This window comes from Macaca fascicularis, chromosome 8, assembly GCF_037993035.2.
Source record: "Macaca fascicularis isolate 582-1 chromosome 8, T2T-MFA8v1.1".
In the NCBI taxonomy this organism is placed as follows: domain Eukaryota; kingdom Metazoa; phylum Chordata; class Mammalia; order Primates; family Cercopithecidae; genus Macaca; species Macaca fascicularis.
The window spans coordinates 116,097,652-116,124,124 of record NC_088382.1 but is presented as its reverse complement, the minus strand read 5'-3'; the positions used below and the strand labels follow the sequence as shown (position 1 = coordinate 116,124,124).

General features: G+C 37.2%; 1 protein-coding gene across 7 annotated transcripts in view; it reads right to left on the bottom strand.

Moving 5' to 3' along the window:
* The window catches only part of OXR1 (oxidation resistance 1), a 382,144-nt gene that overhangs the window by 214,508 nt on the left and 141,163 nt on the right, over nucleotides 1-26,473 (bottom strand). For all 7 annotated transcript variants that reach the window (XM_005563911.5, XM_073999288.1, XM_073999296.1 and 4 more), the window contains exon 2: nucleotides 18,592-18,788. In XM_005563911.5, coding sequence (XP_005563968.3) covers nucleotides 18,592-18,788 — 197 coding nt within the window. The remainder of the gene's footprint in view (nucleotides 1-18,591; nucleotides 18,789-26,473) is intronic.

Below are 26,473 nucleotides of genomic sequence, written 5' to 3'. Positions count from 1 at the left end.
CGTTAAGTTCTAGGGTACATGTGCACAACATGCAGGTTTGTTACATAGGTATACATGTGCCATATTGGTTTGCTGCACCCATCAACTCATCATTTACATTAGGTATTTCTCCTAATGCTATCCCTTCCCCAGCCCCCCACCTAGGATTCTTAACTATTACTGAAATCCTTTCCATAGTTGAAGGCCCACCTCAAATTTTCCTTTGTTCTGGAGCCATGCTTTAGTCTTCCTAAATTACATGTGAGCGCCTCAATTTTTAAACTCTCATGGCATTTTGCACTTGCCTTGGGACATTGACATCCTGTGTGTTATTAGAATCACTGCACCCTCACTGTCTTTGCTCCACTGTACCAGCATTCAGGTTCCTAAAGAAAGGGGCCTTGTCTTACTAGCTTTTGCATCACCCGATGCATTGCTGCTATGGACTGAATATTTGTGTCCCCTCAAAATTTGTATGTTGAAGCTGAATCCCCAATGTGATAATATTAAGAAATGAGGCCTTTGGGAGGTAGTTATATGATGAGGGTGAAAGTGGAATTAATGCCCTTATAAAGACATGAGGATACAAGGAGAAGATGGCCATCTGCAAACCAGCAATGTGGGCTCTCAGCACACACTGGGTCTGCCAGCATCTATTCTTGGACTTTCCAGCCTCCAGAACTGAAAAAATCAATATTCATTGTTTAAACCACCCATTCTAGGGTAATTTGTTGTAACAACTCAAACTGGCCAAGATAACTGCTTTTCAGATAACAGATATGTTGTGGATTTGAATTCTCATGAGGATTGAATGTTTCCACTGGTGTCAGGGTCCTTTGTGAGCTTGGCTGGAAAAAATACAATCAAAAAACAAATGGCCCACAAATCTGAGCAACAGAGACAGTCTCAGAACCTGAAAGCATTTGTTAGGCTTTTGTCTCTGCTTCTTTCCCTTTCATGTTTGCAGATTATTTGCTTTGAGTGACCCAGTACCACCTGTTTAAAAATGGCTGGCTAACCCAATAAATATATACACCTACAATGTACCAACAAAAATTTTAAAAAACATTTTAAAAAATAAAATGGTTGGTGAGATTGTTCTGTAAATGCTATTTCCTGGTAGCCCTTAGCTGAGTCAAGCTACATCTGACTATGTTCATGTAGACACATGTCCTTTAGCAATAGCCCTTTAGCAACTTTCCTTTAGCAATTGCTTGGGTATTATTTTATTCTTCAGTCATTTCTGTGCTTGGCAATGACCATGTGTTCTCAGTGATGCTGATGTTAGGGAGAGTGCAAATTCACAGCCTTGCTACTTAAAGCCGATGTGGTTTGTACATTGATGGGAGCCATACAGAGCACAGCCACATCATTTGGTCAGGTGTTATCTGCCTTGTGGTCAAACTAGAGAACTGCTTCCTAAATTTTTGAAAATGTGTTTTCTATATTTATAACTACTAACGCAATGACAAGGAAAATAGTTCACACGCTAGGAATTATTTAGGAGATATGGAATGAATGACACACACTAATAATGAAAACTTTGAAGGAAAGTTATAGCAAGCCTGGGTTTTTCTCATTATTATTATCAGAAATGAATATTGAGTAGGGGAGGATTTGCTAGGGACGGTTTTACTTTTTTTCTATTATATGAGGTAGTTAATAATTTTTTTCTCCATTAATGTAACTTTATAATAGTTTTATAACTGTCAGGAAATGATGTAAATTTCATATTGCTACAGGGTCAGGCTTTCTTTTTTTTTTTTTTTTTTTTTTTGAGACGGAGTCTTGCTCCATCGCCCAGGCTGGAGTGCAGTGGCCGGATCTCGGCTCACTGCAAGCTCCACCTCCCGGGTTTACGCCATTCTCCTGCCTCAGCCTCCCGAGTAGCTGCGACTACAGGCGCCCGCCACCTCGCCCGGCTAGTTTTTTGTATTTTTTAGTAGAGACGGGGTTCCACCGTGTTAGCCAGGATGGTCTCGATCTCCTGACCTTGTGATCCGCCCGTCTCAGCCTCCCAAAGTGCTGGGATTACAGGCGTGAGCCACTGCGCCCGGCTGCTACAGGGTCAGGCTTTCTAAGCAAAGAAAATTGGCAACTGGGTGAAATGGTGATAGAATAGATAGCTCAGGAGAGATACAGAGATTTATCTCCTTGGGGCTTTGCGTTTACATTTCAAAGGAGGCTAAATCCCTGAGCTATTTTTCTTATATTCCAAAGGACTGTAAACACTTAGGGATCTTTCCCAGAGAAGATTCTTTTACATTAGGGACAACAGTTTCTCTCCTTCTTTCCAGAGGGGGAGTATGGCAGCTGTCCAGCTCCTATATAGATGTCCAGAGTCATAATTTCAGGGGTTTGGCAGTACAAACCCCTGTAGGTACAGCTGACATCGACGTTCATTGCATGGCCTTGAGGGACTGGGGAGGGGGGCCCAGCCTGCTGTTACTGCTGCAGATCGTAATTCTGATCTAAAAACTTCATGCTTGTTTTCAGCATAAAAAAATGAACAGAGGTATTAAAAACTTATCAATAATGTATTTTCCCAAGCTAAAACCACTTACTATTGATTAGCGATTACTTTCCCCATTAACCCTTTTTCATTTTCTTTCTGCTTCTTTAATGAAATTGCAAGTATTTGTTAAGTACTTACTAGTCAGATTCAGTACGAAGAGATTTACATGCATTATCTTATTTAATAATCACAAAAATCCTATGAAGAAAGTGCTTTTATTACCATTTAACGGTTGAAAAACTGACCAGCAAACTTGACCAACACAGCCAATGCCTGATAGAGCTAAAATAGCCAGTGAATTGATAATTCTAATGTTTTTGTGTGTGTACATCTGAACCTGTGTTATTTTCACTGCTCTACACTACACTAAACTGTCACAGCCAACTGCTAACATGTCTCAAATGCTCTAATTTTAGTAAAACAAATTTATCTATTACTACTCTATGGCCATTTGTGTCTTTTATAGTATAAAAGCTACGGAGATGTCTCTGTAATAATATCCATATTCTTTTTCTTATTCTAAAGGTTTCTTATAGGTGTTAAGGGCTGGGAACTGGGTAGTTTGTTCTGGGAAAGGAACACACATGTTAAGATAAATAAATTCTTGATTCAGGATGATAACTTGGGATCAAACAGTGAAAAGGATTTTATATGTGTTGTTTGATGATGAAAGCCTTCAGGCTCTTTAAATTAGTCTTGCTACCCAGGATTGGCAGCATCAGCATCAGTATCATCTAGAATCTTGTTACAAATGCAGAAAAAATTGTAGGCCCCACCCCAGATCTACTGAGTCAGCATCTGTATTTTTGTGAGATCCCCAATGCACATTAAAATTTGGAATGCAATTCTTTGGAATATATTTCAGACTTTAAAGCTTTCCCCTCTGAGTCCCGCTGATAAAAGGTAAACCCGGCTGGGTGCGGTGGCTCACACCTGTGATCCCAACACTTTGGGAGGCTGAGGCAGGCAGATCACCTGACGTTAGGAGTGCAAGACCAGACTGACCAACATGGAAAAACCCTGCCTGTACTAAAAAAAAGTTCAAAATTAGTCAATCGTGGTGGCATATGCTTGTAATTCCAGCTACTTGGGAGGCAGAGGCAGGAGATTTGCTTGAACCCAGGAGGCAGAGGTTTGTGGCGAGCCAAGATGCGCCACTGCACTCCAGCCTGGGCAAGGAGAGAGAAACTCCATCTCAGAAAAAAAAAAAAAAAAAAAAAAGCAAACAAAAAAAGGTAAACTCAAACTGCTGCCCTGTTCAGGTAGCATGTCATAAAACTGCCTTCAAGTCCTGAGTCATTCACTCTCTGCTGCCTTGCCTTCAAGTCTTCTACAAGTCCCAAAATAATATAGGAGAAAGGTCTCAGGCCGTGTGATGTGGTATGACTCTGCGATACATAGGTGTTTACACAGAATGAATCCTAAGTATGATTTACACTAAGTGCAAAAACTAATAAATGCCAAAGCTATGTGCTGCTCCCTCTCTCTCCTTGAATAAAGAGTCTCCCGCTACCACTCTCAACATAGCTTTCGTAAACACCTTTATTCTCTAATTCCAGGATGTCAAGGTCCCATCCTAATCTTCTTCTTTTGTACTTTTCATCACATGAATGACATAGTTTCATTTGTTTTCCTAATTACTAGCAGAGGCTAAGAATTAACAAATGTATTGGATTATAGAGCTGGAGGAAACAACAAACATTGCCTTCTATGTCTCTGAACATTGGTTCTCAACTTCCTTTCCTATTAGGCTCTTCCTATCCCTTTAGGGCTCTGGTCCAGAAACAGTCAGGGGCAGCCAAGAGCTCAACTCTAGCATCGTAACAAGGAAAAGGACACCATAAACTGTCACAGCTGAGAAAAACCCAAGATGTGACAACTAAATATAATGTAGTACCCTGGATAGGATCCTAGATGTCAGGTAAAAAGTAAGGAAATATGAATGAAGAATGGATTTAATTAACAGCAATGTATCAACACTGTGCCTGACAGGCTGTCCTCCATATGCTCAATGCATGATGTTTCTGATATTTATAATAAGGTTCTTTTAAATTCAATGTATATTAATGCAAAAGGCCTATGGCTTCAACACTCATTTATTGTTATGCATTTTATCCTTTTTCTGGCCCAGAGAGATACTTATTTTGTTCATGAAAGAGGATATAGCTTTTTAATTGAAAAGGTTAGCTTCTATGGCTTCAAATATTTAAAGCCTGAAATCATAGCATTGACTAGAAAATCTTCCTCTTACTTATTTCTAGCTGGTCATGAATTCGTCTAGATTTATATACTTCATCTGTCTGGAATCTTTTGCTGGTCCTGTTGCCTCTTAGTTTTGGTTCTTGTTACTCCTCCTTATTTTTATTGTGATAATTTGCTTTTTAACTAACATTTATTGTGTGCTTACTGTGTGACAGGATCATTTAAGCAATTTATATACATTGTCTCATATTACAAATCTGAGTAATACCAGGTAATATCCTTAATTTCATGAAAATCGGAAGTCCAGAGAGATTAAGTGACTTGTCCAAGGTCACGGAGCTGCCCAGAATAGCAGAGGTAAGATCCAAATCCAGTTGTATGTAATTCCAGAGCCAAGGGCTCTTAAATAACACAACATGCTATCTTTTTAGCCCCTACACTATATGGCTAAAAGATTCTTCTCTTTGTAGGCACATAAGTTCCCAACCATTCTCCATGTGATGCTAGAAATATCTCTCTATAAAGCAATCTCATCAAGACACTGCCTTAGGCAAAGCCCTTCACAAGTTCCCAAGATGCCAAGAATAAGCCCAAATTCCATGGTGTAGCACACAAGACTCCCTCTCCTCTCTCTCAAGCCTTGTTCCCAACTATTGGTAGTTGATAATGTAGGCATTCAATCATGTTTTTAAATGAATGAGTAAGCATTCTTAAAATTGTCCACTGAATTGAGGTTTACGTAGGCTTATATAGGGATGGAGGTGAAAAAGAAAGATGACAGCATGGAGAGAGAGAATTGTTATTTATATTCCCCGTTTGTTATTTATATTCCCCTTTTCCTTATCTTTTCAGCTATCCCCATTCCATCCCACTCACTATACATTTATTTACAAGAGTGTTTTTCATATCACAAAAAGATCTGTAACTTGAGAGAATTACTTAAAGCAGGAAGTAAAAGCTCTGTACCCCAAACAGCACACCACATACCTGTTTTCCTTTACTTAGAGTAAATATTATTGTGCTGATTTTGCCACATCCTGCCTCACTTGAAATAGTACTTGAAAAAGACTTCAAAACGGAATCTATCTAACTGGAAAAGAAATTCTATTGAATTGGCCTATAAGACACTCAATAAATCAGATTCACAAGGTTTGACTCTCTGCGGGCACCTATGATATTTTATCTACAATGTGTTATCAAAGATAATTTTTGCCTCCTCTAGCTCAGAGAACTATGAGAGGATATAGATGCCCTTTCTATCAACATGTATGAAAATTTAACCAACACAATAACCTCCAAGGATCTTTGAGTACAAATCCTAGCAAACAGAAAACACTGAAATGCAGCAGGGAGGCAAACACTGTTAAAAGTCTTACTGATTTGTATACTGGGTTGGACTGCCTCTATATGCATAATGCATAGTGTTTTTCATATGAAGAGGGTTTATAGATATAATAATTCATTCATTAAGAGAGTTTATATTGCATTAGTTAACAGAGTTCATTTAAATCCAATGCATATTAGTTTTTTTTCTATAAAGCATATTAGTCTTTTTCTATAAGACAGAAGATTCAAATTTATGAAAGAGACTTACCAAATTAATGATCAAACAGAATGGAGGAAACAGAATGCTAAGATTTGTTGGTCATGATTAAGGACACATGGGTTTTCTTCCTCAAAAGATACCAATCTAAATTAACTAAACTTGTTCATGTAATATTTTGGAGGAATTTCACTTTATTATTTTCAAACATATATGAGGTAACATAAAATAAACTAATGAATAGATAACCTTACTTTAAAACCAGAATATTAATTTCTCTTAGTACATATTTTTCCCTACCAAAAAGCAGTTATCTAAGCTAAATTGCTGAACCTAATATCTTCTGTGTCCTGAAATCATGTTTCAGTTATAAACCCACATATAATATATTTTTTTCATATTGTACTAATACAAAGACTTTTTATCTCAGTTGGTTCAGATGATCACAAAATTTGAGTTAGTGAATTTTAAAGCTGTTTACTAATAACTTGCTTGTATGTAGACGTACACATAATACATAGGGAATGTATCATGAATGGTCACTGTAACATTTATAATCTTCAGCTGGATTCACAGCTTTTAACTATAGTAAAAGTAGTTTCAAATCTTTGGTAGAAACAGCAATAGAAGCTTTTCCCCCCAATTGTGTCTGGTTTTTACCTGTTTTTCCATTCTCATAAGTAATATTCTTTCAGTCATAACTGTGAACATGCTCAAAATTTCATTGACAAGCATAAATCCTGTAGTATTTTTACATGTAAAGAAATATCCGGACTCGGTATGGTTATGCACACCTGTAATCCCAGCTACTCCGGAGGCAGAAGGCTCACTTGCGCCCAGGAATTCAAGGCTGTAGTGAGCTATGATTGTACCACTGCTCTCCAACTTGGATGACACTGAGACTCCATCTCATAAAAGAAGAAAAAAAAAAAAAACTAAGAAAACATATATCCTTAGGTACAAAGTACAAAGTGGGAAGAAGCAAATTTTAAAAAATCAAGAGATATCAATAGTTTCATTTCTGAACGTGAGCAAGTTCCTAGAAGTTCTTTAAATTCCTACTCTTAAAAAAATGAAAACATTGGGAAATGTAGACATATTACTTCACTATTCAAATCACCATTAATTCGATCTATAAATGTTTAAAATAGAGTAGATCTTGCTTAATAATTTCTCATTTTATTCCCCTCATCATTATTCAGTGAAATGGGAAGTTCATGGTGGTGTTAGCAGGTTAAAAGGGCAAGTTTTATTTGCTAAAAGCAGTGAAAGACTAATTTTAATAGGGATTTAGGAAATTTCAAACAGGATCATGCTTATTTCTCAACCATGAACAATGTCCATTTTAATTATTCCATGAATTAAACCAGTATAGGTTTAATTGGGCAGTTTAGAAATCATTAAATAAATTGACAGATATAATTTGTGTTTTAATACGTTGTTTAAGGTATATACCCAAAGGATTATAAATCATGCTGCTATAAAGACACATGCACACGTATGTTTATTGCGGCACTATTCACAATAGCAAAGACTTGGAATCAACCCAAATGTCCATCAGTGACAGACTGCATTAAGAAAATGTGGCACATATACACCATGGAATACTATGCAGCCATAAAAAAGGATGAGTTTGTGTCCTTTGTAGGGACATGGATGCAGCTGGAAACCATCATTCTTAGCAAACTATCACAAGAACAGAAAACCAAACACCGCATGTTCTCACTCAGGTGGGAACTGAACAATGAGATCACTTGGACTCGGGAAGGGGAACATCACACACCGGGGCCTATCATGGGGAGGGGGGAGGGGGGAGGGATTGCATTGGGAGTTATACCTGATGTAAATGATGAGTTGATGGGTGCTGACGAGTTGATGGCTGCAGCACACCAACATGGCACAAGTATACATATGTAACAAACCTGCACATTATGCACATGTACCCTAGAACTCAAAGTATAAAAAAAAAAAAAAGACTATTATGCTGCAGCTCAAACGTAATACCAAAACCATTTGCTCAAGGAAACCTCGATGTTACTGACATTTCTTAATCCATTTATCATGGCCATGATGAAGCTGTATTTCTTGATTCTGGGTTGATTCCATCTGACAGAGAACAATCACACAAGCAGGGCAAAAAAAGAATAAGGCAAGTCTATAAAATAAGGTGCTAATGCTATAAAACTAGAGTTGGTAAGTTTATTTAACAAATTATAGACACTACAAATCTATAGGGATATCAAGCAAACACATTTTTTCTCGTTCTGAGTATACCTCCGGTTGCTTGGTAAAGTTTAAAGTTACATAAATGATTGGTTAAAAAAAATCTAATTTCTCTCGAAAGAAATAAAGCTTTCATATTAATTTTAGAGTTGAAAGTAGTTTCAGCCTGTGGGATTTCCTTAATCTTATGTTTTAAAGTAGATATTAAATGAAATAAATGAAAAATGTTGTAAAATAAAATCCCAATCAAATATCCCTCCAACAAATATGCACATGGAGATGTAGACTGTCATAAACATGTATTGAATCCCACGGTCTGATTAATACACAAATGAACCAAAAAATTAAACTTGAAATCTTGATGTCCTCAAATTCCACTATCTTAATAAAAAACTACATATTGGGTACTTATACAAACTTTGAACCACTCTTCAAAATCTGTGAAATGCCCAGGTCCATTTAGGGACTTTTGGCTTCCATGTGTAACAAGAAACCTCAGCAATGAAATAATTTTCCCTAAACATTTTTGTGACCCAGAAAATGTAAAAAGTCATCAAACTGTCAAAACAAATTTCAATTCAAAACAAAGTCGTAGTTCTCAAGAATTTAATTTAATTAGAACCCTCAGAGCAGCTATCTGTTTTAGTTTCTGTGCTTATAGACAGTGACCTGCATGCCAAGATAGTTTTGTTGATCAAATCGCAGAGACTCCGGCTTCTCCATGAAGAACCTTCCAGCTTGGAGAGAAGGTTCCAGGTCAATGGTGACCTAGTTTCACACTGCAGAGTGTGCCACCTCTAGCAAGATTGGTTTTTTCCTTTTACTTTTTAACCTCCTGTTACAGTATTTTTACTTTAGAGTTATCTTTTTTATTAAATGAGAGGCGTACAAGTTATGTGATGATATTTTAAAGTGTCTGCTGTGCTGCAATTAAAAAGCAGTTAAATATGTGTCTTGCTTTTCTCTTTAGAGCTTCCAAACTAGTTATTACTGTTTTAATTTTGCCTACTACTGAGAAGAATTCCCAGGGAACCCCTAGTTCTATAGGCTCTCTTTTCAATATGTAAGCAGCCTGGGGTTAGTAAGATACAAATTTGTATTTAACTGTGCATCATTAAGCTTGGAATGTTGAAGGTATTCTATCCTGCAAGCAGGGCAAAAGACAAGATCATTGCATTGGATTTTAGAATTTGCAATTTTACAGACCATCACAATTTCAAGAGAATATTTTAGGGACTATTTCCCAACTTAATATTTTGACAAGTAAAAGAATTTTAAAAGAACAGACTTAAACAAAAACCCCAAACTGATACCATATACTAAGCAGTCATTTCACAAAAGACCATTCATTTTAACACAAGGAGAGAAGGAAAGAAGGAAAAAGGGAAGAAAGAGGGTGCAAGAAAGAGCAGAAGGGAGAAAGAAAGAGGGAGGGGACAAAGGAGGAAGAACGAAAGAAAGAGAAAAGGGAAAAGACAGTCACTTTAACTAAGTATAGTCTTATGAAAAACTACTGTTATTTTATTATTGGATCTTTTTCTATCTTTTTCTATTGGATCTATACCATCAATGGTATAGACTAGCACTTGGGGAACCACTCAGTGAGATCTCCATCAACCGTCTAATTTCATTTTTGTTTTTGAAAAGACAATTTGACCTGAAAATAAATGTAAAGGATGGGCTCTTTACTACTGGCCAGTTTACTTAGATTCTTCCCTTGGCTTTGACACTATTTACAGTATGACCATGAATAAGTCATTCAACTTTCAGAGACTTAAATCCACTCACTCTATAGAAACGTTATAAGCATTTATTAAATTTATTAAATCCAATATGTTAGTCACCTAAAAGATGGACAATCTGTATATTAAAATGCTTGAGATGTATTCATATTAATCAGATTTAGAGAAGTTGTGGCCAGGTGTAAAGGATGTTTGGATTGAATCCTGGCAAATGGGTAGTTAATCAGAAGGCTAAAAGAGGTGGAGGTATCACTATTCTAGGCAGAAGGAAAAGCCATGATACAGCACACAGAATTACAACTTTGGGAAACCACAAACAGTTTTTAGCTTGGCTGGAGTGTAGGGCTGAGGTCTGCAATAAAGCTGATGAAAGGTAAGCGCAGTTTGAAAGGTCTATAGAGTAACAACCTTATTTTGTGGAGAGTGGGGAACCACTGCCGGGTTTTAAACAGGGGATGATTTGATCAGATCCACAAAGGTCAAGACAAGAGGCTTGATTCATATAAGTTCCATTAGAGCAGGTACCATGGTGCTTCATTCATACTCTATCCTTAATTCACAACCACAACAAGCTCACTAATATTTACTGAGAACTTGCAAGTTCTAGGCACTAATGTAAGTACTTTAAATACATTACCTCACTTATACCTCACCACAGCACTTTCAGTAAGGAACAGTTTTATTTCCTTTTATAAGGAGGGATACTAAGATTTGAGATTCTAATTACTTTGTTTATGGTCTCATAACTAGCAGGAGGAATATAAAGGTCCAACTTAGACTTTAGATTCTCAAGGCCAAGTTCCTCATCATTGATTCACCTGCCTTCCTGAGCAAAAGAAGGAGCTCAATAAACACCCACTGAATGACTACACAGCTTTCATGGCCTTGATCAAAATAATTTAGGATCTTTGAGTGCTAATTTTCTCTCTCCCTCTGGCAAGTTGAATCCTAAACCACTCTGAAGAGACAATAGCTATACATTTTTAAAAACCAGGCTGGGCGCAGTGGCTCACGCCTATAATCCCAGCACTTTGGGAGGCTGAGGCAGGCAGATAAAGAAGTCAGGAGATTGAGACCATCCTGGCTAACACAGTGAAACTCCGTCTGTACTAAAAATACAAAAACATTAGCCAGGCATGGTGGCGGGCACCTGCAGTCCCAACTACTTGGGAGGCTGAGGCAGAAGAATGGTGTGAACCCGGGAGGTGGAGGTTGCAGTGAGCTGAGATCGCTCCACTGCACTCCAGCCTGGGTGACAGAGCGAGACTCCGTCTCAAAAACAAAACAAAACAAAACAAAACAACCCAGCTTCTCTGTATATACTAAAACTTGTTACATTTTCCCTGATACTTAATTTCAATATGCTAAATTATAGCTTAATCCACATTCCTTGTTTATTATTGGTAGAAATGAACATCTGGATACCTCCTCTTGAAAACAATGTGGGGAAGCATGAGGGTCAATAAATTTCCCCTTAATCATTTTCTCCTTCATGCTGCAAATATCAATTCCATTAGTCTTTTCATAAGCTAATCTGATTCCAAGGAAGGTAAAAAACAACTCTGAAAAATCTATTATTTATGTATCTAATGTCCTGTAATCGAATCCAGCCAATTGATTTCCCAGTTAGTGCTGAGACAATTCATCATCTAGAATGTTCATAAAAATTGTATAAGATTTAAACATATTTTACACGTATAACATATTACCTCTCTCAATCTATTTTATTCTTCTTTAAAAACGTATCATTACTTGACAGTGTGTTAAATACCTGATTGTATATTTATTGCCTGCCTTCCCCACTAGAATATAAGCACCTGAGGGTTGGCCTTAGTTTAGTTTAATCGTTTATTCACAGGACTTTGAACGTAGCCTGGAACATAGTAGGCATTCAATACATATTTATTTAATTCATTTATCTGAATCTAAATGACTATAAATGGCTGGGTAAAGAACATCGGATGATTAATCACAGACTGTGTCTTACAAGAAGGTGTTACAGTGAGATTAGTTTAGATAGGATAAAAGGGAGAGGTTGATCCATGAAGACAAACAAGATTAAAAGGGACAAATAGACTGTCAATTCCCATGACAAGGTGAGAACCTGAGAGGGAGAGATTTCAACTGAAGGAAAGTTCCAGAGGTATTATTCAAACACCTGTTAGCCAAGGAGCCCCCCTGTGGGACCCCCTATTCAGGAGCCCTGCTGAGGAAAGGCTAAACTGATAGCTTTTCTGGCTTCTCTACTAAGTTGCAGAGAGCATTTACGTGGCATAAGTCATAAAAGAGGACTTTAAAAAAATAAACATAAAGGTTGTAATTATCTTACTCATTGTTTTCTACACCAGATATTCCAATCCTTCTCTAATGGCCTATAGATAGAAGAATCTTTTAGCTGTATACTTACGGTGGAGGATAAACAGATAGCATGTTGTGGTGTTTAAGAGCCTTTGCTCTGCAATTACATTAAACTGGGTCTGGATCCTATCTAGGCTATTTGGGGAAGCTGTGACCTTAGACAAATCTCCTAACCTCTCTGGACTTCTGATTTTCATGAAAGTGAGGTCATAACCCTGTGTCACTGAGCTTTGTATAGTGAGATAATGTGTAAAAATTGCTTAAAGATCCTGGCACACAGTAAATGTTAAATTCGTCCTCCAACTGAATTCTGAGTAGATTCCATCCTCTCCTCCTCCACTTCAAAGGACAAGATTCATAACCCTTTCTAACTATCCTCTCTGCCCTCCACAGTTATTTGGCACTTAACTGTGTGCCTCACACTGCACTAAATGCTGGGATTAATGAGATTGCAGGCACCATTCCCTCCTCCTAAGAACTGAAAAGCAGTATGGAGACAGACATGCCAACACAAGAAAACAGGAGGCACAGGGAAGTGCAGATGCCGGGGGAGCTCATACGCAAAAACAGAGGAGAGTGCTGAGGGTGTCTTGCTCTATGGAGCCCATAAAGGGCCTCCCAGCATCTACACAATCTGAGGAGATTTCTCCTTTTGTGGATTCCAGGGCACTCTGACTCTCCCTTGGCTCCTGCTGCCCCCTCCCTCATTCCTTACACACCACCCTTACACACGTGGGGGAGAGCCCCCACGTCCATGGCATTTAGGGCATTCTGTGTTGTCTATTTTGCTTACCAGTGTGCTCATTTCAACCAGGCACACTCTTCCCCAACACATAGGATGGCTGCCTTGAAAGCAGGGCTCTCTGTTTCATTTTTCTTTCTATTCTGAGCAGCATCTTCCATGAGGCCTTCACACAGCAGGGATTGATCAGGGACTAATCAGTGTTCGGTGTTTCACTGAATGATTCCCGTTGTGGGGATATTCATTCAAGAGTGGTCCTATTTCCTAACTGTCCAGCGAAAATCCTCCGTATAGAAAGACATCAGGAGCTTTTACTAATAGTCGCAGAACCTGGACCGAGATATATGAATTCCAGCTCCAGTTCCCTGAAGTGAGGAATCAATATCACATAGAACCGTATGCCTTAGGGAGCAATGGTACATGCTTGGCTCCTGTGTGCACAGTTTTCTTTACTACCTCCATGCTTAATTTACAATATTTTTCAGAAGTCCTTATATGTAGTTCTTTGAATTAAGGGTAGTGAAATAAAATGATTATCACAAATATCTGAGTCTACTATTTGGCTTCATTATCTATCTTTAAGTAGGGGCTGTGGTTTTGAAGGATATGTTTCTTATGCACCTTGTCAAACTCAAATGGTTTTATCTAACACAAACAATAATTGGAGTAGTAAAAAATTCCACTCCATTTTCTTCTATTTACCTATTAGTGCTACTCCACTAAGTTAATGTTTTTTATTCTAGCTCTAATTAACAATTCTATTTTTAAAAGAATAATAGAAGTTTAAGTATCTGAAGGATTTCAAATATCAAGTCCAGTGATTTTTCAAACTTCAGGTCATAGCCCATTAATGGACTATGAAATAAATTTAGTGAGTTGAGACTGTATTTAAAAAATGAAATAGAATGTTCCATTCTATTTCATATTCTATAGAATATTCTGTTCTATAAGTAATCAAAATAGATAGTAATAGAAATGCTTTTAAGCAATTTCATCTGCGATATATTGGTATTTGCATGTGTGTATATCAGGCGGTGCTGTAAAATGTGGTAGGCAGAATTCTAAAATGATCACCAAGATCTCCCACCCCTCTGGTGTACACGTCTGCATAACTCCGGGGTCTGGAATTTATGACGGACTTTATTCCCGCGATTAGGTTGTGTGGACCTTAAGACAGAAAATCTGGGTGATCCTGACTCAATAACATGAATTCTTTAAGAGCAGAGAATATTCTTGGTTGGTTGAGACAGAGAATCCGAATGAAAGAGACTTGATGTGAAGTTCTTTGCTCGAAGGTGGAGGGGGCCACACGACAAGAAAAGCAAGCAGCCCCTAGGAGCTGAGAGTGGTCCCTGGTAAACAGCCAGCAAGGAAACGGGTAGCTCAGCCCTACAACTGCAAGGGACTGAATTCTGCCAACAATAAGAATGAGCTTAGAAGCAATTTTTTCCCCTGGTTGAAACTCCAGATGAAAACACAGCCCAGCTAGTACCTTGACTTTATCCTTGAGACAGCCTGAGCAGAGAACCCAGACATACCGTGTGGACTGACCTAGAAAACAGGGAGTTCATAAATTGGTGTTATTTTAAACTGCTAACGTTGTGGTAGTTTGTTTCATGGCAATAGAACACTTGTACAGTACTTTCTATGGTCAGCTGTGATAATAAAAAGAGAGTAAGATGAAAAACAACTCTGAAAGACATGATTTGGTTTATCTCTTTCATTGTACACACGTAAAAATTAAGGTCAAATGATGGTAAATAACTTGTGCCAGATTACACAGTTAGTGATGGAAGCAGGGCAGAAGATACTCTTTCCTGAACCACAGTCTGACATGGTGATTACTTTCCTTTTATCTGAAGATTCATTTATTTCACATCAATAGTGACTAGCTTTCCCCTACTTATCCTAAATCAATGGAATTTTATTATACAGCCATCCCTCCATATCTGTAGGCTCTGTATCTATGGACTCAACTAACCACTGATTCAAACTATTCCAGAGCAAAAACAATGAACAGTAACAACACAATATAAAACAATACTGACTACAAATACAGTATAACAACTATTTATATAACTTTTACATTGTATTAGATATTATAAGTAACCTAGAGATGATTTCCCGTATACAGATGGATGTGCATAGGTTATATGCATATACTATGCTATTTTATATCAGGAACTTGGGCATTGCAGATTTCTGGTATCTGTGAGGGTTCTGGAACCAATCCCCTCTACTCCCTGAATACTAAAGAGTAACTGTACTTCTAAGAAAATAATTCTAGAAAAGCCACTGCAGCCACTAAAAGACACTTCAATGGCTGCAACATGTTTCTAGTTATTATTTTTTATTTGAAAATCCTTTAAGCCCTAAAATTATTGCTTGTATGGCTGTAGTAACTATAGTATAAAACTTCATTGCTAAATTTAAATGTACTTTACTTGGCCACAAGAGGGCTCCTAGAGTTTTCCAGGAGTGTAAACTCGAAACAGATATTGAAAGGTATCTTTCAATGAATGAGCATATCGGTTTGTAGACGGGTTCGTTGGCAAGGCTTCCTTCAGTGAGATTCTCTGGGACTTGTGGTAAAAATATCACTCCACTATATTATCCATAAAATCTCCTCCAGCTGGCCGGGCGTGGTGGCTCACGCCTGTAATCCCAGCACTTTGGGAGGCCGAGGCGGGCAGATCAAGAGGTCAGGAGATCAAGACCATCTTGGCTAACGCAGTGAAACCCTGTTTCTACTAAAAATACAAAATAAATAGCAGGGCGTGATGGCGGGCGCCTGTAGTCCCAGCTACTCGTGAGGCTGAGGAAGGAGAATCGCTTGAAACTGGGAAGGGGAGGTTGCAGTAAGCCGAGATCGCGCCACTGAACTGCAGCCTGGGCGACTGAGGGAGACTCCGTCTCAAACAACAACGACGACAACAACAACAAGAAGAACAACAACAACAATAACAGCACTACAGCTTATTGTTGCACAGAGGGGATGGCAACTTTGAGAGTCAGAGAAAGCCTGATTCTGACAGGCCACAAGAGAAGGTAGATTTAATTTGCAGAGCCTGCTATCTACAGCTCATGACCCCATCTTTAAATGATCTATGGCTGTATCCTCATCTATAAAAATAGGGTGTAACACCTACCCGTCTGAGCTGTTGTGAGGGTGAATTGAGGATAGAACCCAGGAGCTTAAATTTCCCCTGGCATATGAAATTATCAAAAAGTGAAAATTTTTATTGTTTATTACTAATACTTTTACTAAGAGACATTGAAGTACATTTGTTTTGTAAAGGGAACTTTCAATACAGGTGATTACATGGTTGCTAATATGTCAGCCTTGAAGGTAATGTTTCCAGGTCCAAATTACTAAAAGGGTTATATAGAGTATATTTAACAGTTCAGAGGTCTCTTTTAACACAATAGACATGCCACTCACATTGATTATGAAGCAAACTGTTACCAATTCAATAGAGAAGAATTCACAAGTGGTGGTATTATTTAAAATAACTCATTGTTCATCTTTCTGCAATCCACCCCTTTTGAGACTTCTATTTTCTAGACTTAGCCCATTATTCATGGTGGCAAAGTTGGTTAGTATCTCTCCTTTTTTTTTTTTCTAATTTTTAAGGACCATTGAGTTTGTAGGATAAGCTTCATTTGCTGAAGGAAAAAATACTAACCATGTCTTTTTAGCCAATTAGAAAAGCAATAGAAGGCGACAGACATGTTGCAGAGGAGAAGAGGATATTGGTAATTGGACAGAGTTATATAGACTTTGTGAGCTTTTCTAGTCAATTGATTTGAAGAACTGTGCTAGCATAAGTTTTAAAAATAGAAATATGTGCTTGTCTACACTTTTATTAATTCTCATTACCTGACTATGGACAATCTCACTGACACCATGCTTGCTGCCTTTCAGAAAATGAGACTTGACCGTCTGGAAAAAGGAAGCCTGAGAATGAATATATAAGAAGAGGACATAAAATGGTGGGAAGAGAAAGCATGGTTTTAGCAGCCAAATTCTGAAATAAGGCTAGCCCTACATGGAGGCATTTCTTCAGCTTGAAGGAAGGAATTTAGCCCAAAGACATTGGAAAATGACTTGACAAAGTCACACAGGAAATTGGTATAGGAATTAGAACTAGAAATCTGGTCTCCTGATGATCATTTCTAGGAATGGCTACTAAAATATCAAAGAAAAAGATTTAAATAATCTTAAAATAAACATTCTCATATTGGGGTGGTGAGGATGGTTAATTTTGAAGAAAACAGGCCCTCTTTGATGTAACACTGGTTAACCCATTAAGCCACAGTCTCTACTATTACCGCTTTTGGATGTGACCGAATCTCTCCAAATTGAAGTAATAAGCAAGGCCAAAGCAGCCATTCTCTTTTTGGGTGGATTTGTCTCCCCTACTCATCATTCTTTGCCATGTATTAGATGTTTAGTAACTTTTGTCTCAGATAGATTTAAGACACTAAAAGCTGCTATTGTTCATTACAAAGCAAGGCCAAAGACATGCTGGGCTAATATGGTACACAAAAGTTGGTAATTTGATTTGTTTGGACTGATTGCCTACAACTCTCTGATTAAATGTTAAAGTACAAAATTACAGGATATTATTATATCTGGGGGGAAATAATGTAATGCCTGCAAAACCCAAGCCATATCCTATTACTCTTCCCTATGAAGGGCCTGGATGCCATTCAATTTTTCCAAAGTAAAGCAAGGTGAAAGGTCAAAATAGACCCACAATGTAATCTGTCCTCTCTCAGAATGTAATAACTTTACTTTCTTACTGGCTTTGTTAGTTACAGGCTGACATCAACCACAGTCTCAACAACCCGACAGAACAGGTTCAGAGACCTGGGAGCCTGAAGGGAAAATGAAATAAAACAAAAACCAAAAAACAAGAAAGGCACTGGCTGAACAATGACTGAAATGAAAATAGTAGCACACAAAGTTAAAAACTGAAAAACCTAAGAAGGTTTTTCTACACATATGTAGTACATGTGTATGTATATGTATGTATATGTATATTTACTTCCCTTAGGTTAGGATATAGAAGGTCCTCAAGCCTGTTTTATTTAACTTTGCTGAAAGTTTTTCAGTAGTTTTCCATCTTTATGTTCAGACCACATAAGAAAATGTCCAAATACACCATCAGAAAGATTTACATGTTTTATAACAAGGAGCCATTGAACTAAACAGACCCAGAAATTCTCAATGCCATTTAGGTAGATTTCATCTATTCACTTGTGTAAAACATCTGGTGCTCACCAATTGTGTAGAACCTCTTCAGTTCGCTCCTTCTGGAAGGATGTTTCTGAGTATTAGCTGCATTGTTCTGTTCTTCTTCAATGATGGGGGTCTTGGGTGCAGGGGGCTTACTGGCTTGTGGTGTTTGCTTTCCTGCAGCAGCCAAAGGGTTGAACCCCGGAGCATTAATATCCACCGACTGGGACTTTTTCTTCAGCCTACGAGTAAAGAAGACCACATGCTGTGAATCCCGATTCTATATACACATATGTTCCATGTGTATCACATTTTTTTCAACAATTGAGTTATATTTAGCCTTGAGATAGAACCACATCTATTCAGAAATGACAGACATTCCCTACAGTATTTTAAGAAAAATTCTACAAATATTTTTGAAACTAGAAGGAAAAATATCTTCTGCCTAATCATTTTGAAAGATTTCATTAAAATATAATGTGATAAAGAACTGTTAATTTTTCTAATAACCAATTAAAATACAGTGTCAAAAATAATGGATTTGACTATAGTATTTAGTTCTGAAAGGAATTTTTTAATACTACAGTGAAACATTAGTTAAAAATAAATGTTAACTCCAAAAAGAATAATAAAATCATTATTTTTTAACCAGAGGCTGCCAGGGTTTTTCTGCTTAATCTATAACAGCATCTCAGCTGTAAAAATGATAGAATTCATGTTATTTTACTATGCATTCTCAATAACAATAAATGTGTTGCTCACTTCTACATTTTAGACAGCTGACATAAGGCCTAACACAGAAAGCAAAAAGCTATCCAGGAAATATTTCCCTGCTCATGCATATTTCATTTGGCATAAAAATCATTGTAAATGATGCTGAGTTAACTTCAAACATTTCAAGCTACACAACTAATGGAATTAAACCCTAAGTCCAATTTACTATTGGCCCTTGGTACTTCTGGAGGCTAATGTTAAGTGTCATTCTTCAAGTCTTAATTCCCTCTAAACAAGATGGTGGCAATTTTCTTTATTATTTCTGATAACCACACCTGAACCCTTGCAATTTCCTAAAAGTTTCATACTTCTTCGCACCTTCAAATTTTATTTAGGTTTTTCTAGTACACTGGCTTCCCTTTTCTGCCTTACTTGCAGACCCTGTTCATGCTTGTTAGACATAGCTTCAACATAACATCTGAGAAGCTTCCCATGACGTGGACCTTGGTAGCCTCACACCATTCAGCATGGAGGGTTACTCATACTTAACCCACAATTAGCGTCGCGTCTATTGAACTGAATTTTCCACAGCAAAAGCTTTGTAAAGGGAATACAATCTATCAATTAGTAAAAGAGTCATTAATGAAAGCAATGTTTACTAAATTTTAGTCATTAAATTATGACCTATATGATTTCTACCTTATCCATATATGACCTATATTATCTTAATATCCATGAAAATAGATTCACGTAACTCAAATTGGCAACAAATATATTTTAAAGTGTTCCACAGCACTAGTCCTGAGGAATACAAATTATAACTACATTGCACTCATTCCACACCCACCACAGTGGCTAAAATGTAAAAGACACGATACAAAGTGCAGTGATGAGAAGTGATTGGAATTCTGCTGCCCTGCTGGTGATGGTGCACATTGGTAAGGCCACTTTGGAAAAATGTCTGGCAATACCTAATGAAGTTCAAGGCATGCATTTTTATGTGTTAACCAAAAGATACATTCAAGGATGTTCATCTCAGCGTGATTTGTAATACACAAAAATTGAAAAAAATCTCAAATGTCTATCAACAGTAGCATAGAATTTTATACAGCAATGGAAATGCATGAACTATGACTATTAGCAGCAACATGAATGATTTTCATAAAGATAGTTTTGAGCAAAGAATCCAGACATAAAAGAGTACATGCCCTATGACTCTATGTGTATTAAGTCCAAACACAAGCAGTACTATCTATGATATTAAAATGGTAGGCTAAACACTGGGGAGTTATTACATTGATGACAACATGAAGGGGTTTATGGGATTCTGGTAATGTTTTGTTTCCTGATCTGGGCATTGGGTACCAGGATGTATTTACTTTGCGAACATTTAACCATCTATGATTTTTGGATTTTTCTGGGTATATGGTATACTTCAATAAAACATTTTCATGAGAAATTGACTTTTACCTTGTGGTAATCGCTTCTTAACTGCAGGGAATATATTTCAAAGCTTCCAGTAGATGCTTGAAACCACGTATAGTAACAAGCCCTATACAGTACATACCATGTTTTTTTCAATACATGCATAACTATGATAAAGTTTAATTTATAAATTAGGCACAGTAAGAGATTAACAATAACAGAACAACTATAACAATATACTGTAATAAAAGTCACATGAATGAGGTCTCTCTCTTTCTCTCTCTTAAACTATCATATTGTACTGTATTGCAGGTAACTGAAACTGCAGAAAACAAAACTGTGGATAAGGGGGTACTACTGTATTCATTTACAATGAAGATTATATATGGTGCCAATGGCTACTTGCCTCAAAAAGGTGACAATAAAAATAGACTGAAGCACTTTTCATTCCAGCCTCCTAAAAACTGACAGAGTAGAGTGACATTTAATGAATAACCCTTTTTTTTCCACTGGGAATGACTGTACTCCCTATCCAGCACCCTACTTCTCATGAGCTGAAATGAACAGTTCATTCATTCCTGGAATGGCTACTCATCATCCCATACTGTTCTGGGCACCAGGGATACACAGTGAACAACACAGGCAAAACAATTGCCATCCTGGAGCCCTTATTCTTATGGAGGGAGACAGGTGATAAGTAAACAAGCCAATATATAACAAATTAGGTGGCAAAAAAATGCAGTGGATTAAAATCAAGCACAGTAAAAGACATAGGGAATGAAGGTATGCATTTGTACTGCTATGTATGGGAGAGCCAAGTAGGGCTCATGGACCATTGGACTTTTGAGAAGAGATTGAAGGAAGGAGCCATGATCATAACTGAGGGAGCAGTTATGAGGGAGCAGCAGTTCAGGAAATAGACTTGTATGTTAGTGGAGCAGGGAGGCCACAATGGCTGGAACAGAGAAAAAGAGGGGGTGAGAAGCTGGAGATGAAGTCAAACAAGATGGTGCTGGGGGCAGGTGAGTGAAGCCAGATCATATAGAGCTTCAAGATTGTTAAATGAGGCCACGAGAGGATTTGAGCAAAGGAGTCATCACATGGTAAAAGAATCGCTCTGAGCTGCTTTGTGGAAATTAGGGTGAAAGCTGTATCTCACAGTTAAGCAAGCTGAATGGAATCCTTCAAGGAGTAGTAACCAAAAATCACCTGTGGCATTATATACTTGAGGAAACATGGATTTACACTGTATAGATTTATCTACTTTTTCCTAATGCCTTGTTCTTCCCAATAACACCATTCTTATCTTAGGTGTTTGTAGACTAGAGTTAAAAGCTACAGAAGTACTATATGTACCTAAGAAGGCATTAGGATTAATTAAAAAAAAAAACAGTTTAAGAAATAAGTTGCATGTATACACAATGGAATACTACTGAACTTGAAAAAAAATCCTGTCATTTGCAACATGAATGAACCTGGAACACGTTAAATGAAATAAGCCAGGCACAGAAAGACAAATACCACACGATGAGACTTATATGGAATCTAAAATAGTTCAACTCAGAAGCAGAGTAGAAGGGTATAAGGAGTTTAGATGAGTACAATGTTGATCAAAAGATATAAAATTTTATCAGGAGAAATAAGTTCAAGAGATCTACTATACAACATGGGTGACCATAGTAAATACCCATGTATTGTATTTTGAAAATTTCTGAGAGTAGGTTTTAAGCATTGTCACAACAAAAAATAAATATGTGAGGTGATGCATATGTTAATTAGATTAAGCCATTGCACAGCATATACATATTTCAAAACATCATTTTGCACGCTATAAATGTATATAATTTTTATTTTTCAATTCATAACAAAGAAGATAAATAAGCCGTAGATCACCAAGGCAACAAAGTTTATTTGGACTAGCATGGCTTTTCAGGAAAGCACACTTATACACACCACGACTTAGACCGCACTCACAGTATTATGTTGAACCCTATGAAATCACTAATATTCAACCATTTCTGACATACAAAATGTCAATATTCTATAGTTGATCCTATAAATTTTATTTTAAAATTAAATTTGAGTTTCAGTATAAAGCAAGTTATTTTGGGGGAAGGCAGTTTCAGAGGAGTAGAGATTTAGAGGAAAGGTGTTAAATTATACAAAAAGCCAGCTGCTCTTTAGTTCTGAGCAATAATTATTATCATTATTAACAATTATTTACATTTCATAAATATGGTTTACTTTCAATTCACATAGCAGATTATCACCAGAAACTGTTTATATTTTACATTGGCCCATTTTAGAATTGATCTAAAGTCTCATATTGGCTTATAGGATGGCTTATATTTGATAAAGGGATAGATACTATAATTGATGATGTTCTACCAACACTACAAAATATGAAAGCATCTCATTGGCCTTTTTATATTCTCCTTAGAATGAGCAAAGGACATGGCACTGAACTCCAGATGGCCAGAGACAAACAGAAAATGACACTGTTATTCCCCTTCTTTCTCCCCCTCCTCACCAAACACTCTTCCTAACCAAGATTTGAAGGGCATCACGTTTTTGTTCTAAGTTTAGAACACTGCTAGTAGGTTTTCTGGCTTGCATAAGATGAGACTTCCATTTTCACGTTCTTAGAAAGCAGAACTGTGTGGGTAACTGAATTGCTGGCTAACAATTCTAAAAATGAGTATTGTGGTTGACAAGGAAACCTGTTAAATGCTACCTTCAATTTCCAAATTTCATGAAAGGGGAAGTCTTGTTAAATTTTTAACAAGGTTCTTAATTAAATGCATTAAACAAATGTAAATATGGCATAATGGAATATGTAGGTGTGCTGCATGAGATAAAGTACCCTATTTGATAATAAATGAAACATTAAAATGAAGACAAAAATAAGCTCTTAATAGGTACTGAGAGGTTCTTTGTTGAATGTGCTTTGTATTCCCAAGGAAAATGGGTGCTGACGCCTTAGACAAAGACTAGGAAATAAGGAAAAGAAGCCATCTTTCTTGGCATGGCCCCTATAAGCAGACAGTCTGGTTTGTCTTAGCTTTTGCTTTTTCTTGTCCCTCTGCTTTTGAGAGGAAAAGAACTATCCTATTCCTCCGCACATGTATTCCAATGCCTTCCTTCAGCATAGTAACAATGTTGGGTGCTTTTCTGAGACTCACTCTCCTCATCTATAAAATGGGTATAAAATATACCTGAAAGGTTCTAAGAATCAATAAACACCATATGTGAAAGTGCCTAGCATAGCATCTACACAGGAAGCTCTCTATAAATGCAAGTTCCAATCATTTTGTAAGAGTATGTAAGATGCTATAACTGTGTTCTGCACAATTTCCAGGGATGCTGAGGAAATTATATCCACTTCTCAGGCTCCTTTCCTCCTGTACCACTTTCGATAAACACTGAGCCTGCAGGGACTGCACTACATTTTGAAGGAGGCTTGACTCATTCTGGAGTGTGGGTTTTGAGGGAAGAGTGAAGGATAACAAGAGAACTAACTGAATACGAGTTCCTTATGTGGTATGCAATGTGATATTTCTTTCGTGACAGTCCCCAGATCTTTCAGAAAATAACTAAACCCATCGGATAAATCACCTGAGTGTGTGTGTGTGTGTATGTATGTGTATATATATACGTGTGTATATATACGTGTGTATATATACGTGTATATGTGTGTGTGTGTGTGTATATACATACTCCTCGCATATTTGACCTAAGACAGCAAACTCAGGAGCATAGATGGAGACCAGAGAATCATGAAGAAATAAGGACAAGAAGTGGCAATGCAATTTGAGGAGGGCTCTTGACTTTCCTACTCTATAAAAATAGGGTTCAATACCATTTCAACCAGTTCTCCAAGGAGCAGGAAAGGCCTGGTAGGTTGATAATGAAATCCGAAGTCACAGAAACTAGTGAAAAAAAGAACTGGCAGAAAATATCCAAAACTCATCAATTTTAATGGAATGATTCTTATAGTAATTAGCTATATTTTACTCTTGCATAATTTATTTCTATTTTACTAGAAGCATAGGAAATCTAACACTCAAAAAATCACTTTTTGAGCAGGAAAAATGCACTTTTTGGCTTAAATGAATGAACATACATCCCAAAGCCCAAGGCTTAGGGCAACAGTGACTGAATGTGGCTTTACACTGCTCACTATGGAGGGTTTCTCTCAATATCTGGGTCAATTCTCTATTTCAATAGCTTTCGTTGTGGAGAATCTTTCTTCAAGCTTCTTCACTTTTAACCCTTATAAACCATTATTTATCACTTGTCATACTGTTTTTGTCTTATCTTCCCTTTTCCTCTCACATCTGTGGGGTTTTCACTTTCCTACTATCTCCACCCTTCTATCATCATCCCCTCACGTCATAACCAAGGAATGCTTTTCATCTTTCTATGTCTATCATGCTCTGCGTCTCTTAATAGTTTTGTAATCTTGTCTAAATACTGCATGATACAACTCTATCTTGAGCCTAAACGACATCATGATATGACTGAAATGCATAAGAAAAATATATTTTTATTTAATTGAGTTCTTCACTGGAATCACCTCTCCCATCAAGTGGAATTCAAATTGTGCCTGGATTATAACTAGTTGGATATGTTCCTGAGTTCTGTAGTTGTCTGGAAAAAAAAAAAAACAGATCTTCTACTATCCATTTACTATAGTCCTAAGATATTGGTGGTAATAGTAGCAACAGTTGAGAAAACCCACTATAGCATATGGGAATATTCCCTAGGCCTTAGGAATTTAAAGCAGTATAAAATTAGCATATAAAAGTCACATTTCCATATATTCCACTGTGTACCTTGAGAATAACAGAATGGCATTTAAGACTATGGACATGGGGACTGGGTTATCTGGAACTGATTCCATAATGTGGCATTTACTAACTGTGTGACCTTGGGCAACTGGGCAATTTTCTTAACATTTCCTTGCCTCCATTTTCTCATCTGTAAAATGGGAATATTAACAATATCTGTCATAAAATTGACATGAAGATTAGACTAATATTTGAAAAAGTACTTAGATTTGGCATAAGTATTATATAAATGTTTGCTTTAAAAAAACAAACATGAACATTCATTGAGCATTTATAATGTATCAGGTACGAGGCCACATGTTATACATGCAATATTTCATTCATTGGTCACAACAAGCTTATGAGGTAGGTAGCATATGTCCTATTGGTAGAGGTAACAACCGAGGCTTAAAGAAAGTAATGGAACAGAAATTAGAAAAGCTGAAATACAACCAGGGCATTTTGAACCAAAGGCTACACTCTGGAATTAGGAGGCAGAGATAAACTTCAGCTCTTACACTTGGGCAAGGACCTGGACTATCTAAGTCTTTTATCTTTAACAGTGGTATTCATGCCATATCTGCCTGCTCTACCTAAGAAAGCTATTGTAAACATAAAACGTGTTCATTTCTATTACAGGCGTGTATAAAATTCCACAGAAATCTATATGCTAGTAGTAGCTATACACATTATCACTTTGCCCTATTCATTTGTTGTATGTTCACACAAGTGTGTGTGTGTGTGTCTGTGTGTGTGTGAGAGAGAGAGTGTGTGTGTGGGGTGTATGAAGGTATGCAAATGACTGTGCCCCAAAGGCCCAACACTTGTAGTCCTTTCCAGTAATTTCCAGCAAGAAGACCATCTGTGGTTTGCACATCTTGTTACTGTTAGGGAAGCTGTCTCTTTGCTTCCTAAAAGAGCTAATGTAAGAATATTATTTAAAGTAGGAAAGCTGCTGA